Source organism: Rhinopithecus roxellana, chromosome 4, assembly GCF_007565055.1.
Source record: "Rhinopithecus roxellana isolate Shanxi Qingling chromosome 4, ASM756505v1, whole genome shotgun sequence".
NCBI classification, from domain to species: Eukaryota; Metazoa; Chordata; class Mammalia; order Primates; family Cercopithecidae; genus Rhinopithecus; species Rhinopithecus roxellana.
In genome coordinates, this window is record NC_044552.1 from 4,534,190 (window position 1) to 4,551,434 (window position 17,245).

Here is a 17,245-nt window from a genome sequence, read left to right on the forward strand (position 1 = left end):
GGTGCCTGTAGTCCCAGCTACTCAGGAGGCTGAGGCAGGAGAATGGCATGAACCCAGGAGGCGGGGATTGCAGTGAGCCCAGATTGTGCCACTGCACTCCAGCCTGGGCCACAGAGCGAGACTCCGTCTCAAAAAAAAAAAAAAAGAAAGAAATATTTTAACACTCAGCAAGGAGGATTACTTGCTGTTGATGGCAGAAACCACATTCCTTAGAAGAGAAAACACCAGGCCAGGCGCGGTAGCTCACACCTGTAATCCCCAGCACTTTGGGAGGTCGAGGCGGGTGGATCATGAGGTCAACAGATCGAGACCATCCTGGCCAACCAACATGGTGAAACCCTGTCTCTACAAAAAATACAAAAATTAGCTGGGCATTGTGGTGCATGCCTGTAGTCCCAGCTGCTCAGGAGGCTGAGGCAGGAGAATCGTTTGAACCCAAGTGGCGGAGGTTGCAGTGAGCCAATATCGCACCACTGCACTCCAGCCTGGAGAGCGAGACTCCGACTCAAAAAAAAAGAGGAGAGAAAACACCATCCAAGGCCTTCATGGACCGTATATAATGCCTGTCCTGAAAAACAAGCTGTTAATGTCTGAGCAAAGTGACATAGTCCTTTCTTTATTGGGATGACCTCCATGTACAAAGGGAGTAGTAATAGGACTCCTCTTACCATTAAGGTCTTCATTTGTATTAAAGAACTGTAAGCAAACAATGTTTGGCTGTAAAAGCTTTGCAAGTCAAAGATAATGGCCTTCCTTGGTAAACTGACTGTTCTTTATAATCATCATTATTTATACTCCCAAGAGGCTTTTGCCTAATGCTCCAATAAATTCTGGAAAGAAATAACATGACAATTTCAGCAAGTCTCATGGAAGAAGGCAAGGGAAAAAAAGCCTACTTGAGTAGAAAATATGTTTCATCCTAGGGTATGTCAGTGTTGGGACAGCAATCACATCGCTTAATTGGAGCAAGGAGTACATTTAGAAGAAAGCAGGAAAAGCCACCACTTTTTAGCTTCAGATATTTCCAAGTGAAATCTATCCTCCCCACCTCCCAATGCTTTCCAGCTTACCAGGGCCAAAAGAAAACCTATTTTAATAGCATCATTAGAGTTTTGATTTATCACAAGTACAAATGAGTATGCAGTATTGCGCTCCTTATCTCATCCAGACAAGAACTGCACTGAAAATGAAGCTTTGCAAGTTCTTGTTTGTACCAGGAGTTTCTGCAGAACTAATTGATGGTGTTTATATTGAGCTGGTGTTTATATTTGAAACAAGTATTTCCCGACCTCTTCAACTATGAGACTTGGCCCATGGCTTAGATATGCCCAGAGCCCAGACTCTGGGACAGTTAGGCCAGCCAAATACGTTCTTTATTTAAAGGAGATTTCCTTTTCTTCTGTCAGCCACCTTTTAGATTCCAGCTAAGTTTAAACCACAATGGTTTGGAATCCTAACAGTAGTTTTGAGGACTACAATACAGAATGAGTATTTGAAAACATTTTTAAAGACACAGAACATCGAATTATGCAGTAACACCCACCAGTCGCTCCCCTCAAAGTAAGTCAAGTTCAGAAGTTCACTATTAAATCCAGACCCTCCCTGGCCCCCTGCACTGTGGAAAAAAGTGATAAACTGCATTGGTATTTAAATAGAAATCTGATCTCAGCCACTCGAAGATGTAATCATCACTGGGGATTACTTTCATGCATCTTTAAAATTCTTTCAGATTAAAAGTTCTGTCAGAGTGTCAATACCAATACTATTTAGCAAAACTTGCCTTTAATTAAAGTTTTAGGTCAAGACTTCAAACCAAAAGCAAAAAACACTGCCAGGCCCAAACACTGCTGCATTGAAATGAATGAACTACTTACTCTGCTGTCCATATTTTAACCTGACTGTCCCTTTTTTGCATTTGGAAAGTGAACTTGAGTCATATCTAAGTAAAAATTATTTGCTCCTGGAATGACAGTTCTTCGTGGCTTTAAATCCTTTTTTAGAGTGAGGGGCATAAATACATAAATATATACAATTAACCCCCCTCAAAAAATGTAACCAGCTAGGAGTCCCAGTGAGAAGGCTGAAGAGTGGTTAAAACCAAATGTTAAATAAAAGTCCACTAAAATAACCTCATCCCCCCGACATACCCATCTAACCCCTGTCCCAAGTGCAGACGGGTGAGCCCTAGCAAACATTTTATGATCTTCAAAAGATTAGGAAGGCAAGTCCACCATTCCGTTGGCATCTCTCAAAGTCAGTGGCATTTGCCACTCCAAATCATCAGTTTGAGAAGGAGACGTGGCATTGTGCATAGGGCCCAGCCTGGTGGTGTCACAGCTCTGAGAAGGCAAGACCATGCAACCAAGCCCTTCAAGGCAGATGAAAACCATGTGCTACCAATTTGACTGGGGCTCCAGACCATGACTACTTATTAAATGCCTTCTATTCACATCAGCTCTTTCATCCTCCAACATCAAGACATTATTACAAGCTGAAAATAGAACAAAACAGAGCTTTAGTGCTCTGGGCAGTGTAAGGACGGAAAAGGAGGCAATTTAGGTAATACCAAGTGTTAGGTTCCACCTCATCTCTAAGGGTACATCTTGCCTGGAGAATAAAAGGCAGGCAAAGTAGTTCATTCAAAAGTATGCAAAAAAGTAAGGCTGCTTCTTAGTCACCCTGTGAACACTACCCTCATCCTCACAAACCAGGGAAGCAGACGGAAGATAAAAATCCCATCAATCCAAAAATACGTCTGGGTATGAAGAGACTCACACTGCATTTTTCCATAAGTTAGGAAGAAAAACTAAGCCTTGGTGAGAAGGAAAAGTGCTAAGCACCCTTATTATTTGAATTTCTATCCTCTTCACTGGGATATACCATAACCAGCATACATGACCCAGAAACAGTTTCCTCTTCAATCTTGCACTTGGAGAATTACAGCCACAACAAACTGTAGGACTTATAATAACATGGTCTAAACAGTCACAGTTGGTATTTTGTTTTGTTTTGTTTTGAGATAGGATCTTACTCTATTGCCCAGGCTGGAGTGCAGTGGCACACTCTCGGCTCACTGCAACCTCTGCCTCCCTGGTTCAAGCAATTCTCCTGCCTCAGCCTCCCAAGTAGCTGGGATTACAGGCACTCGCCACCATGCCTGGCTAATTTTTGTATTTTTAGTAGAGACAGGTTTTCACCATGTTAGTCAGGCTGGCCTCAAACTCCTGACCTTGTGATCTACCCGCCTCAGCCTCCCGAAGTGCTAGGATTACAGGTGTAAGCCACCGTGCCCGGTTATAGTCACAGTTCATAAAGCACTTCACACTTAACATCTGATTCAGTCTTCCACAAAATGACCTTGAGAGGCCAATAATGAAGGCACAATTCTCCCCCTTTCAAAGATGAAGAAACTGAGACCTGGAGAGGTGATCTACCCAAGATGACAGAGCAGAGATCCTCAACTTCAGTTTGACTCCAAAGCCAGTGCTCTTCTCCCACTGTTTCACATCCCTGCTGCCAACTAAACTGTAAATGCCCCTCAGACAAGGGCAATGTCATATTTTCAAACTCCCAACACAGTGTCAGAACATGGTAAGCAACCAAAAAATGCCAGCTGTATTTAATTGAACAGTCTTCCAAGCCATAGCCCAAAGGGATCTTTGTAAACATACAAAGCCCACCTTACAAACAAGGCTGAGATCACATATGAAAACAATGCAATTGTGGGCCATCTTCATTGCTTAAGTATCTCTACGTTCTCACAACAAAAAGCATTTCATACATATAACGAACATCATTGTACAATTACCCAAGGCTCTCCCTTTCCCTTCCCTACCAGAGCTGTTCTGACTAATAATACATTGTGTACTTAGAGCAATTTTGTTTTACAAAGTGCTTTCACATATCTTATCTCATTTAGCTCTAAATGCCCTGAGAGAGGACACGGGAAGAAAACAGAAACTTAAATAAAACTCAACTGACATCTTTACTACTTGTTACAAATGCTTGTATTGGTTTTTAAAAGCCAACAAACAAACAAACCCGCTGGCCTAACGTGTACTACCTGTGGGACGGTAAATTAGTATAGCCTCTCTCCAAGAAAGCAATGTACTAGGAAAGATCAAAACTTCTCAGTAATTTCACAGTGAAGAATTTAGAGATGAGTGCAAACAGACACATGCAAAGCAGGCTGCATGCATCATTTCACATAACAGTCCCAAACCCATCCCGAAGAGATGAGTCAAGAAAATGGTGGTATCTATCAACCAACTGCCTTGAAGCCATTAAAAATCATTGTCTTTGATTACCATGACAAGTTATAAATGCAAACAGCAGGTAACAAAAATACAGCACTTAAAGAGTATGGCCCATATAGATAAAACCATCTACAAGTGAAGGAATGTCCGGTATGTGATTTCAATGATTTCTATCTTTTGAGTGCTTGTCTGATTTGAATCACTTCTTATTAAGCAAAAAAGGCCATCTGCACAACAGTAAAATGCTATTGGCTTAATTAGGTATGGGGATTACACGTGGATTTTATTTTTCCATGAAAATGAATCAATTACTGCAGTTACCATGGATAGCTGAAAATCCCCCTGAAAGGAAGAAGTATTTCCAAAGGCAGAAACAGAGAGGGCCTTCTACTGTATCAGGGCCTGGATTTCATGCCCCAGCTGTGTCTGATAAAATATGCGACCACAAGCAGGTCACTTAACAACAGTACTAGAAACCTCAGGAATTCTCAACTATAAAATTATAGCGTCAGGGCCGGGCGCGGTGGCTCACGCCTGTAATCCCAGCACTTTGGGAGGCCGAGGCGGGTGGATCACAAGGTCAGGAGATCGAGACCATGGTGAAACCCCGTCTCTACTAAAAATACAAAAAATTAGCCAGGCGCGGTGGCAGGCGCCTGTAGTCCCAGCTACTCAGGAGGCTGAGGCAGGAGAATGGCTTAAACCCGGGGGGCGGAGCTTGCAGTGAGCTGAGATCTGGCCACTGCACTCCAGCCTGGGCCACAGAGCGAGACTCCGCCTCAAAAAAAAAAAAAATTATAGCGTCCAAAAAAGTCTATCTTTTTGCACTAGATCCATACCAATTCCCTCCCACTACTAAGTAGTATTCGAAATACTCCACCGAAAACTTGAACTCAAATATTCCTAGAATGTATACTATGTATTAGACATTAACAGTGACTGACAATGACATAAATTCAGCTCCTACTCTTGTGGGGTTAATAGGGTGAGAGACATGTAAGCAAATAACTCCAGCACCTAAAAATAAAGTGTGAGGAGACCAGCCAAGCGGGAGAAAGAGCCTGGCTCTGCCAGACCGGGTAAACAGGGTGGCAGGCTTCAGACATATACAGTGGGTTCCTCAGGCAATCCATTCACCAAGCAAATAGAGGAAAAAATGCTGGGCTCAGCTGAAGCCCAGGATGCGTGAAGTGGATGGGTGGCAGGATAAGCTCAGAGTACATCAAGAAGGGTTTTTTATGCCATGCTGGGAACAAAGTTGGTTTAGATTCGATCCTGAGGACCAGACAGCCACGAGAGGACCAGACAGCCACTAAAGGACCGCGATCAGATCATGATCAGATTTTTAATTTCAAGGACTATGTTTTCCTTAAACATCTTTGTGCACAGATTTGGAGCCACTCCAATATTAATTCTCAATCTATCCCTCTTTCCAATACACCACCCAGGTGTATTTAGGAGTCAAGTGGTGGCTAATACAGGACAGAGGTGGAAGGTGATTACATCACCTTCTAATCCATAAAAAAGCCTTGCTCTGTATCCCAAAGTGCATCTGTTACTTGCTATCCGCTTGCTTTATTAAGAATCAAAGTACAGAATTCATTTGATTCATTTATATCTGAGTCAGCTAGGAAGACCGCTGGCAGGCCTGATGTCTCCAGGTTGGTGATTTCCAACTGGGTAATAATACCTTGAGCATTTGTGCAGCAGTATGCAGTTTACAAAGTGCTTGCACATCAAAAATTCCCCTACCTCTCCCAGCAACAAGCCTGTGAAGTGCATGAAATAAGTTGTCCAGATGAGGAAATAGCTCAGCAAGGTTGTATAGCTTGCCTGGAGTCACACAGCCAGTTTAACACAGGGCCAAATTTGAACTAGGCTCACATTCCCAACTTTGTCCATTACTGCAGAGGTACCCCATATATTCACAAACCTGTCCAAATCTGAGGCATTTCATTACTGAGTTCCATTTAGTAGCAGTAATAAGGCATATAGACAAAGCACACAAGTCTGCAGCTTAACAGAATAAGCATTCATTCAGCCCCCTTCTGCAAACCTATAGAAGGACTAAATGCAAGAAACATATGCTCAGTCCTAATCCCTTCTCATTTCCTCCTGGCACCTGTTTCTGCCCCCACAGGCACCAAATACTCTAACAGCTGGCCGAAACCGAGAGAGAACCAAGAGATAATACACTACCATTTCAGACCAAGCTCTCACCAAAATGGTGGTTAGGAAAGAATGGAGACAAAACCACCCAGATTTCAAAAGATCAATAAACTGGACATCAAAAGATCTCCCACATTCTCCTGTCCCAGTAAAACAGGTCTCCAGGTAGACAAGAGTCACACAACCCATCCTTTTCACTCCTTCTCCCCATTCCCCCCCAAAAAAAGTTACTGTTAAGAATTCCTGGCCGGGCGCGGTGGCTCAAGCCTGTAATCCCAGCACTTTGGGAGGCCAAGACGGGCGGATCACGAGGTCAGGAGATCAAGACCATCCTGGCTAACACAGTGAAACCCCGTCTCTACTAAAAAATACAAAAAAAAACTAGCTGGGCGAGGTGGCGGGCGCCTGTAGTCCCAGCTACTAGGGAGGCTAAGGCAGGAGAATGGCGTGAACTCGGGAGGTGGAGCTTGCAGTGAGCTGAGATCCGGCCACTGCACTTCAGCCTGGGCGACTGAGCGAGACTCTGTCTCAAAAAAAAAAAAAAAAGAATTCCTAATTGGGCCGGAGGCGGGGGCTCACGCCTGTAATCACACCACTTTGGGAGGCTGAGGCGGGCGGATCACAAGGTCAAGAGATACAGACCATCCTGGCCAATAGGGTGAAACCCTGTCTCTACTAAACTCCCCATCTCTACTAAAAATACAAAAATTAGCAGGGCATGGTGGTGTGCACCTGTAGTCCCAGCTACTACATCCCAGAGGATCATCCCAGAGGATGCGGCAGGAAAATCGTTTGAACCCGGGAGGCAGAGGTTGCAGTGAGCTGAGATAGCGCCACTGTACTCCAGCCGGGCGACAGGGCGAGACTCCGTCTCAAAAAAAGAATTAAAGAATTCCTAGTTGACAAATGTGTATGAGGGAAGACCCTTACTGGGAGTATGGAGCGGCAAAACTGTGGCTATGCAATTTTTTTTTTTTTTTTTTTTTTGGAGACAGAGTCTCACTCAGCTCACTGCAACCTCCAACCTCCCAGGTTCAAGTGATTCTCCTACCTCAGGCTTCCAAGTAGCTGGGATTACAGGTGCCCCCATCACGCCTGGCTAATTTTTTTGCATTTTTAGCAGAGACGGAGTTTCACCACGTTGGCCGGGCTGGTCTCGAACTCCTGACCTGAAGTGGTCCGCCCGTCTCGGCCTTCCAAAGTGCTGGGATTACAGGCATGAGCCACCGTGCCCCGCCCTGTGGCTATGTATTTTGTTAACCTTCTAGGAGCACAGTAAATAAACATTGCTGTTGATAATATTTCAGTGTTCACTGGCCTACCTCTTCATGGGTGGTGGAGCTTGACAGACTTACAAAATTAGAACTTAAAATCCAATTGAGACCTTTTAGGCAGCACCAGCTCTCAAGAATAACTCTCAAGAACTTCTACCAGTAAGGTTCCTCTTTCTCTAACACCCACATCTGTCTTATGATTATGTAAGTCATCACGTATAATGTTGTCATTACTCACACCGCCTCGTTAACACATCTGGACAGCCTTTGTTTAATGGATGGCCCAGCCCCTGGTGAGGACTGAGGGCAAATGATTTCCCCAGTGTTCCATGGTCCCCTAAGCCTCAAAGTCAGGATTAAGAAAGTACAAGTCAAGTACAAGAAAAAGTCAACAGCCCTGGAAAATCAAACTGGTTCTTCCAAGTCTGGAGAACTGCAGCCCACTGCCGGGCCTCAGATACCCCCAAGAATGTGGCGGGGGTACTTGTAAAACTAGAAGAGCACAACCCATCCAGTCCCAAGGGACACGGATGTCAGTTCTTCCAATGATGACTCAAGGAGACAGCCAGCTGGGGATAAGGGGGTAGCTCCACCAACTGGTGCTTCAAAAAACAACAAATACAAACATGCAGGGAAGACTGACACTCCTGACAAACTGCCCTCACTTCCAACTTTCTCAAGCAAAAAGCCTCTCCAAAGGCTGCCAACAATCCCTTTTATGACCTTTTCTTCTCCCCTTTTTGGGGTTCCACTGATGGTTCATTTTACTTCTATGTCCTCTGAACTCAAAAGTGGGGAGTGTGCCGGGCGCGGTGGCTCAAGCCTGTAATCCCAGCACTTTGGGAGGCCGAGACGGGCGGATCACGAGGTCAGGAGATCGAGACCATCCTGGCTAACACGGTGAAACCCTGTCTCTACTAAAAAATACAAAAAACTCGCCGGGCGAGGTGGCGGGCGCCTGTAGTCCCAGCTACTCGGGAGGCTGAGGCAGGAGAACGGCGTGAACCTGGGAGGCGGAGCTTGCAGTGAGCTGAGATCCAGCCACTGCACTCCAGCCTGGGCGACGGAGCCAGACTCCGTCTCAAAAAAAAAAAAAAAAAAAGTGGGGAGCGAACCATCTGGCTGGTTTTTCACCTTACTTTTCTCATCTGTAAAATGGACTCAAAAACCCCTTTTCTCAAACTCACAATGTAGGCGGTTATTTCAGAATTGACTGAGTCCTCTCTTCACAACACCGTTAAGAGAAGTGGGGTGCTGTGTCGTCATCTGGAGGTGTTTTCCATAATCCAAGCTTTTCTGGGACAGTTCTTCAAATGGAAAAAAGAGGCCCAGGAGACGTGGGCAGCACCTTTACAATAGTGAAATCTGTGGCAAGACAAACTGGTAAAAGTGTAAAAAAAGGCCGGGCGCGGTGGCTCAAGCCTGTAATCCCAGCACTTTGGGAGGCCGAGACGGCGGATCACGAGGTCAGGAGATCGAGACCATCCTGGCTAACACGGTGAAACCCCGTCTCTACTAAAAAATACAAAAAACTAGCCGGGCGAGGTGGCGGGCGCCTGTAGTCCCAGCTACTCGGAGGCTGAGGCAGGAGAATGGCATAAACCCGGGAGGCGAAGCTTGCAGTGAGCTGAGATCCGGCCACTGCACTCCAGCCTGGGCGACAGAGCGAGACTCCGTCTCAAAAAAAAAAAAAGTGTAAAAAAAACCCAGAGACCCAGAGTGGTGGTCTGGCTGCCAGTGGCTGCTCACGCGGGAATGACCTAGACTTTGCCCTCTGGGACAATCTGTGTGGGCTCTTTCCTACAGCCTAAGAGAGCAAGAAAGACAAAAGCCACCAGCAAGAAGTGACAGGAACAGAAGTCCTGGAAACAGGAGTCTTCCACCAAGAGCAAAATGACAGGTCAGCTCCACTTTTAATAATTTTATTCTGAATCAGAATTGAATGTTAAAAATCTTTATTTGGTCAGGCACGGTGGCTCACGCCTGTAATTCCAGCACTTTAGGAGGCTGAGGTGAGCAGATCATGAGGTCAGGAGTTCAAGACCCGCCTAGCCAACATAGTGAAACCCAGTCTTCACTAAAAACACAAAAGTGAGCCGGGTGTGGTGGCATACACTGGTAGTCCCAGCTACTCGGGAGGCTGAAGCGGGAGAATCGCTTGAACCTGGGAGGTGGAAGTTGCAGTGACCCGAGACCACGCCACTGCACTCTAGCCTGGGTGACAGAGAGAGACTCCTCTGTCTCGGGAAAAAAAAAAAAAAATTCTTTATTAAAAAAACCTGAAGCTGGCAGAAGGTTATAAGATTGTCTGAAGTCCCAATAAAGATTAAAACCTAGACGGATAATGAGAATAAAATCTCGCTCACTCTTATTCTACAAAACTGTAGACAGATATCATGGAGTTCCCACCTCCCAGAATAAAAGATGCCTGCAAAGGTGAGGCAAATATGGAAAAGGTTTATGGAAAAAAGGAATCAGAAAAACAAAGACTAGGGGCCTGGAAAAGCAATTGTGGCTTGTCTTAGGGAGTCACAGGAATAAAGAGTACAGTTATCTGGAAGACAGAAAAAAAACAAAAGATAATTGAGCACACAGAAAAACAGATTCAATTGGTTTCATTTTTATTAACAGGTAAGTCTTAAGGATTTGAAAGGGAACAGACCTTCGACAATATCTCATAAGTAAAACAATATATAATTAAAGTTGCCAGATTACAAGATACAAGCTTCTAAACTCCATGAATTAGGTGCAAAATTACGAATCTTTCTGTTCCCTGCCATTCAGTGAATGGCACAATTATTTTAACTCCAAAAGTAATACAATCACCACAGTAGGACTACTTTAAACTGATCCACACTTTACCTAAGTTGCTTGGCATGAAGCAGACAGGGAGTCCAGTTTAGCATTTGGGGATTAAGGTTAAACATAGTTGGAAGCACTCTTACGAGAGATGACAAGAACCAGAAGTTGGTTAGTTAATGGAAACAAGTTTGTTAGACAAGACACAACTTTTTAAAAAAGATATTCCTTAACATTTTATATTAACCGACAAAGACAAATCTACTTTTAATTACCATTTTTTTGAAATGAGGCCATGGGTCTTATTTCTGAGCTTAAGTCTCTGAGCGTTCTGTTGTTCCACATTATGCTGTTTTGCTTGCTAGGGAAGTCTGGGCGTAACTGAAGTTTGGTTCTTAAAAGGGAATCACTTGCAAAGCAATGCGTGTGGACAGTCCTTACAGATTTTCCCAAAAGTCTTATAAATGTCTGGCCCACATTTTTTTTTTTTTTTTTTTAAACGGAGTCTCACTCTGTTGCCCAGGCTGAAATGCATTGGTACAATCTCAGCTCACTACAACCTCTGCCTCCCAGGTAGAAGCAGCTCACGGCAACCTCTGCCTCCCAGGTAGAAGCAGCTCACTGCAACCTCCGCCTCCTGGGTTCAAGTGATTCTCCTGCCTCAACCTCCTGAGTAGCTGGGATTACAGGCATGTGCCACCACACCCAGGTAATTTTTGTGCTTTTAGTAGAGATGGGGTTTCGCCATGTTGGTCAGACTGGTCTTAAACTCCTGACTTCATGATCCACCCACCTCAGCCTCCCAAAGTGCTAAGATTACAGGCATGAGCCACTGCGACCGGCCCCAACTCTTTTTCACACTCGTTTCAAGGTTGACGTAATACTTAACTGTAATTACAATAATAAGCCCAACTGGAATAACCAGATTTGGGAACAAACAATTGACACTTAGCAAGACTTCTGGGTGAAAGCCAAAGGGAACAGAGGTACTTCCCAGAGCTGCCCAGGACCTTTGTCCTAGCGTATCACTCAGGACGTTCTACAGCCAACAGGACAAGTAGGATGGGTAGGGAAAAGGTGGTTAGGAGAGCTGCTACTACTGCAATCCTGGGGGAGACGTGGACCAGTAACATCAGGATGATGACAGCAAAGCAGCCAGAATTCAGACAATGTCAGGAGTGTGAGTCCTCACACCATCATGAGCAAGGGCAAACCACTAGCTTAAAAATGTTCAGTTGTCTGGGCGCAGTGGCTCACACCTGTCATCCCAGCACTTTGGGAGGCCAAGGTGGGCAGATCACCTGAGGTCATGAGTTCAAGACCAGCCGGGCCAATATGGTGAAATGAAACTCCATCTCTACTAAAATACAAAAATTAGCCAGGTGTAATGGTGGGTGCCTGTAATCCCAGCTACTCGGGAGGCTGAGACAGGAGAATTGCTTGAACCCTGGAGACGCTGGTTGCAGTGAGCAACCACTGCACTCCAGCCTGGGCAGCTAAGCAAGACCCTGTCTCAAAAAAAAAGCAAACAACAACAAAAAAAATGCTCTCTAGCTCAGCCTTCACCAAGTGTTTTAACAAACTACGCTTAATATGACATTCCCGTGTCTTCAATGAAAAAAAAAAAAAGAAAACAGTTCCATTTTGAAGGTAACAGACACCAATTATATACTCCAAAAGATTTTCTTGTTCTGAAGGAGGAAAGTTTAAATAACCTTTGGAGCAAGGTATATATTAACACTGGAGTTCTTTCCAAGGCACTTGGAAGTGCATCAATAGCCTTCAGCCCAGCAACAGGGACTGGTTTAACTCACTTATGAGGAAACAGGCATTAGCAAGTACCAAATAATTCTAGTTGTCTATTTGGGCCAGTGGCTACAGGGACATATGAGTTGGTTATTATCCAGGTTATTATTTTACTGTAGGTTAATATCTAAGTTGGATTACTTGTCGACATAATCTTTCTTTCAAATTTTAGTGAAACTTTGGACTTGATTGTGTTTTCCTTCCGTATCCCTATACAGTGATAGGAGCCAAACTGCCACTGCCCTGCACTTAAGTAACACAGCAAGATTTTCCACTACTAGAAACAAGTAGCTGGAAAGCCATGTAAACATCCCAGGGAAGAAAACATACAGCAATAACATAACGTACAAATTTCCCCCCCACCCCACCAACTGTAAAATAACGTGACTGAACAATTTGTGATGAATGAGTTTTAAAACAGAAAACCTCATAAATCCAACCACTGTATTTTTTGTGTTCTTCCTACTTTTTTCTTCACAATTTTATGTAATTGTAATTATAGTAAATCCTTTTGAAGCTTATAACAAAAACGTTTTCCAATTTTTAAATCATACACTTTTAAATCAGAAAATTAGATACTTAAAACTTGCAGCCTAGTGGTACAAATTCTGCTTGAGCTGTCCTAGAAAATCAAACTGGCAATTTGTTTTCATGCTAACTACATGAATTACTATCTTCACATGGCAGAGATTTTCTATTTCAGATACCTGCTATAAAGCAAAGATCAAACAGCGGTGAAGCCCCAATATCCTATCTGTTATTCTCCCTAGGAATAACCAGGCAGTAGAATGATGGAAACAGCAGAAAATATCCACAGTGCAAAACATGCAACTGTTTTTATTGTCCAAGTGGATTGGGGCTTTCAAAGGCAAATGTTTTCAGTTATTTAAGGTATTGCAGTGGGAGTCGTGCCCAATACAATTAAGACAGGATTACATTGCAATTTATGAGTTTCTCAAGGACATCATTTATTATGAAACATAACAATCATTTCTCCCAAAGCCTACTATCGACAATCGCACCCCCAACTCTGCTTTGCTAAAGTAATAAACTAAATGGCAACTCAGCAGGCATTCCTGGCTTTTGAGACCAACTGTGGGAAACATGCTGCCTTCCACCAGCTCAAGTAATAATGCCACCTTACATATAAAGAGGCATACTGTTTTACATCTTTCATGCACATGATCTTTTCAGTGACTTAGTTAAGTGGCAATGGCAGGTATTTTTCCACTTTACAAAAGAGGAAAGAGAATCCCAGCCCCTGGTTTCCCTGCTCAGAAGAACTAAGCCCAGAGCACCTTGAGACTTAAAGGAGTCCTATGTCTTCTCAGTACATTTGTCAATGACAAGCCTTCCTTTGGTCCAGACCCCCAAAATTACACTCAGTAGGCACAAAGCCGGCACAGCAAAGGAAAGCCCCCACCATAGTACAGCAAAGCTTCCAGAAAGAGCAACAGTTGCTGCTGTGCAGCATCATCATGAAAGCCATCCGGCCACATCCTGCTGAAGCACCCCTAACACGCCTTAAAGTGACAAGGTGGCCAAATCCACAACAAAGCAGAGCTTTCCCTGAATACTTTCATTTCTTTACATAAGCACTAGAGAAGGGACAGATGTACCACGCTAGTCATGCAACACCATCAGGAGACCTGGAACAGAGGAAGTGAAAACATTCCTGCAGAAAGGAGGCGCCTCCTCCCCGCTTCCCGCTTCCCAAGTGGCATCAGAACAGGGTCCAGTGGCACTCCTTTGGGGACCAACAGCTCCCCGGCGCTCACCTGGTGGGAAGCGCGACGCTCCGGAGCGGAAGGCAGAGGCCGAGCGCATCTTCCTCCTCTTCCTCCTCCCACGCCGCAGCCCTGCTCTGCGGCAGCCCCCGCCTCCGCCCCGCTCCCTCCTCCCTGGAACCTCCCGCCCGACTTTTGACGTCACGGAGGAGGAGGGGAAGGTTCCACCCGAGCCCGTCCCTTTGTGACGTCACAATGACAACAGAGCGCGGCCGGAGCGTTGGGGAACCGAGCGCCGCGGGGGGGTGGAGGGAGGGAAGAAGGGCTGGGGCGCCGGCGCGCGGCGGGGGAAGCACCGGGGGGAGGGGAGGGGGCGCGCTGACGTCTCGCCGGCTTAACCTGTTGCTCTCGAGACTGCGTCGGAGTCCGCAGGCAGGGCCGCGGGAAGCCGGCCGGGCCGCCGCTGCCGCCATGCTCGGCCGTGCGCGCGGTGGGGGGCGCCCGCTGCAGCTGTGCGCCGCGCACCCCCACCCCGGCACGCCCACGCCCCCGCCCCGCGCGCTCTACCCTCCCCGCGCCCCGCAGGCCGCGCCGCCCCCGCGCCCCACCCGCCTGCGAGCCGGCCCGGGTAGCCCGGTGCCCGCCTCGCGCGCCCGCCCAGAGTCCGGAGTCTGCCCCCTACAGGCCGCGCGCGCGCGCGCCCGCCCGCCCAGCCCCCGGCCCAGCCTGCCGCGACCCCCGCGCGCCGTCCCCTACGCAGCCGGCTCGAGCACGTCGGGAACACCGGCTTTGCTCCCGAAGCATTAACTCGTGCCGTGCCTCCCGCGGCCGCCGCCAGCCACGGGCTTGCAGCCGGACGTCCGGACTCGGAGACACGATCCGCTGACTGCCCGCAATAAAAAAGAAAACCCACCCCACGCTGCTGTCCACCTTAACGAGGTCCGGAATGGGAGGCGGGGTGCGGTTCTCGTCCAAGTTCTACCCCATTTGCTTTGTGGCTGCATTCGAAACGGACGTGCCCCGGGAAGGCGTCTACGCTCCGAGGCAAGGTTGCCTCCTTGCAGTTTCTACAGCCTGAGTTTAAACTAGTCCTTTGCATTCTACCCAGCCCTCTGCAATGCGGATGTATTTTAATTCTTAAATTCTTTATGGAACAGCATTCTAAGTTGGGTTTGATTATTTAACCTTGCATTTCTTTCATAGTTGAAGTTGACGTGTCTAGATAAGGATCAGCTCACTTGAAGAAGCATTCAGCTTTTCCATTAAATATATTTTTTACCAAACCAGTACCCCGAAGGTCATCTCTCATTACACACACCACAATGATCAAAAAGGGAAAATATTAACACCAATTTGTCTACCCAACTTAAATAAAACTTTCCTCTTACGTTGCATTATCCCTAAGGTATATTCATTTGGCCTTTTTTGAAAAAAATGAGTTATTTAATTTAAAGCATGCCGCTGATCACAGATCACTCGAGTGCATATTTGGTTAATCGCTCGGTCCCCCTTTCCTCCCTCCCCTCAAACTTAAAAAAAAAAAGCCACCACACACAAAACAAAAACACTCCCCATGCCAATCAAAACGTAGCTGTACTATGCACAAAACAAATTTAACTATTCCAAGCCATTTAAATCTATGAATAATCACCCAATTTCAGAAGCCCAGTTAACAGGGAGAAAATATTTGTAGTTACTTATACATTCACGTACACACTTAAAAACATTAGCCATAGTGTGTGTCCTTTTCCCCTACAACTGGAAATCATGAATTTTTTAAACAAAACCAGCCTCATTATTAAAGTCAATCCCAACAAATGCATTCGCTGTAACATGATTCCCAACTGGTTTATGTTGTAAACCAGATAAGCCAAAACGACCACAGACGTTAAATTTGATGTGCCAATGCAAAGAGAAGATCGCCATAATCGGACCCTCCATCGCAACTTAAAGGGCTTCCAACACACATGAGTTACACGATTTTTCCAAATAACATTAATAATAATAACACAGGCTCATTTGCATGCAAAGTGCAATACGGGGCCAAATCCGCTTGAGAATGCAGTTTAGTTACATTACCGCAGCCGCCCCCCCACCTCAAGCTCCACCAAAATCCCTTGCCTTTCATCTAAAACTAGATTATGGTTGTGTCATTCGAGGTCAATTTATTCACTTGAGGTATCTATACACCAATCTGTTTTTTCAACCAAACTAGGCAGACACCACTTCGCTTGAAAAGCCCTCTTTCAGAAAAGAAAGAAACAGCCTTATCGGACGCTGTGTTTAAAACCCTTCAGCTGCAGAATTATCTATAAACTTGACATTCACAGCCATTGCTTAAAACTGCAAGTCAAAGGATGTGTTGTTAGGAGCACTTACGTATTTCTTCTGAATGATATTCCTCTTCGGTCTTTCCTTGCTCATTCTGAGATCCAAATGCTGATTGCAAAAGGGGACAATTGCTTCATGAATTTAAAGCCGTCAGAAATTTGCAAAAAAATATCCTGGTGGTTTTTATTGTTGTTGGTGGTGGTTGATCTTGTAATCCGACTTTTCTTCCTCTTCCCCCAAAGCCAGATTCGCCTTGAAATAAATCCGAAATTGGGAAGGAAAAAAAAAGAGCCAAAGACGAACGAAGCAAACAAAAAAAAATTCACTTTAGTAAAACACTCATAATGGAAAATTTCCCCCGAAACACATACACACACACACAAAAAAAAAACCGACGCCCTTCACTCCCCCCCCTTTTTCCTCCAAAAACTACATCAGCGAAACGTGAAGGTCCTTAGTGTCTGATCCGTAGTTACATCTTGGAAAAGAAAAGGGAAAGATAAATAAAAAATGTTGGAAGTCACGTTTGTGCTGCAGCAGCAGTGCGAGCAGAAGAGTCAACTCCAGCGGCGGCGGCGGCGGCGGCGGCAGCACCACAGCGAGGGCTCGCCGAGTCTCTTTTTTCCAAGCCCACTAACCAATGAGAGAGAGGCTATCCAGCCCAACTTTAAATGGACTCTGCTTTTATACAAGTTAGGGCTCCTCGGATAATTCCCCGCCGGGCGCCAGCCGAAAACTCCCACCGCTCAGCCGCCAGGCGCCCGCTTAGCCCGGTGCCGACCGCCCCTGGCCCAGTCCAGAGCACCCCCGCAGCCTGGCCAACCAGACACCCGAGCGACCTCGACGAACCCCTCCCAGGTAAGCTCTCGGGCGTCGCTCCCAC

At 45.8% G+C, this 17,245-nt stretch overlaps 1 protein-coding gene across 4 annotated transcripts in view; it reads right to left on the bottom strand.

Annotated features, from left to right (window-relative positions):
- JARID2 (jumonji and AT-rich interaction domain containing 2) overlaps window positions 1–17,015 on the bottom strand; it is a 280,018-nt gene extending 263,003 nt beyond the window's left edge. The window contains exon 1 of one of the 4 annotated variants that reach the window (XM_030929317.1): window positions 14,083–14,186. Coding sequence is in view for 2 of the 4 variants with exons in the window: in XM_010376397.2 (XP_010374699.1) it covers window positions 16,411–16,455 (45 nt within the window). In the remaining 2 variants the exon portion in view is untranslated. Of the gene's footprint in view, window positions 1–14,082; window positions 14,187–16,410 lie in introns of those variants that run through there. The other 3 variants (XM_010376398.2, XM_010376397.2, XM_030929316.1) reach the window with 3 other exon arrangements.
- Window positions 17,016–17,245: the final 230 nt, after the last annotated feature.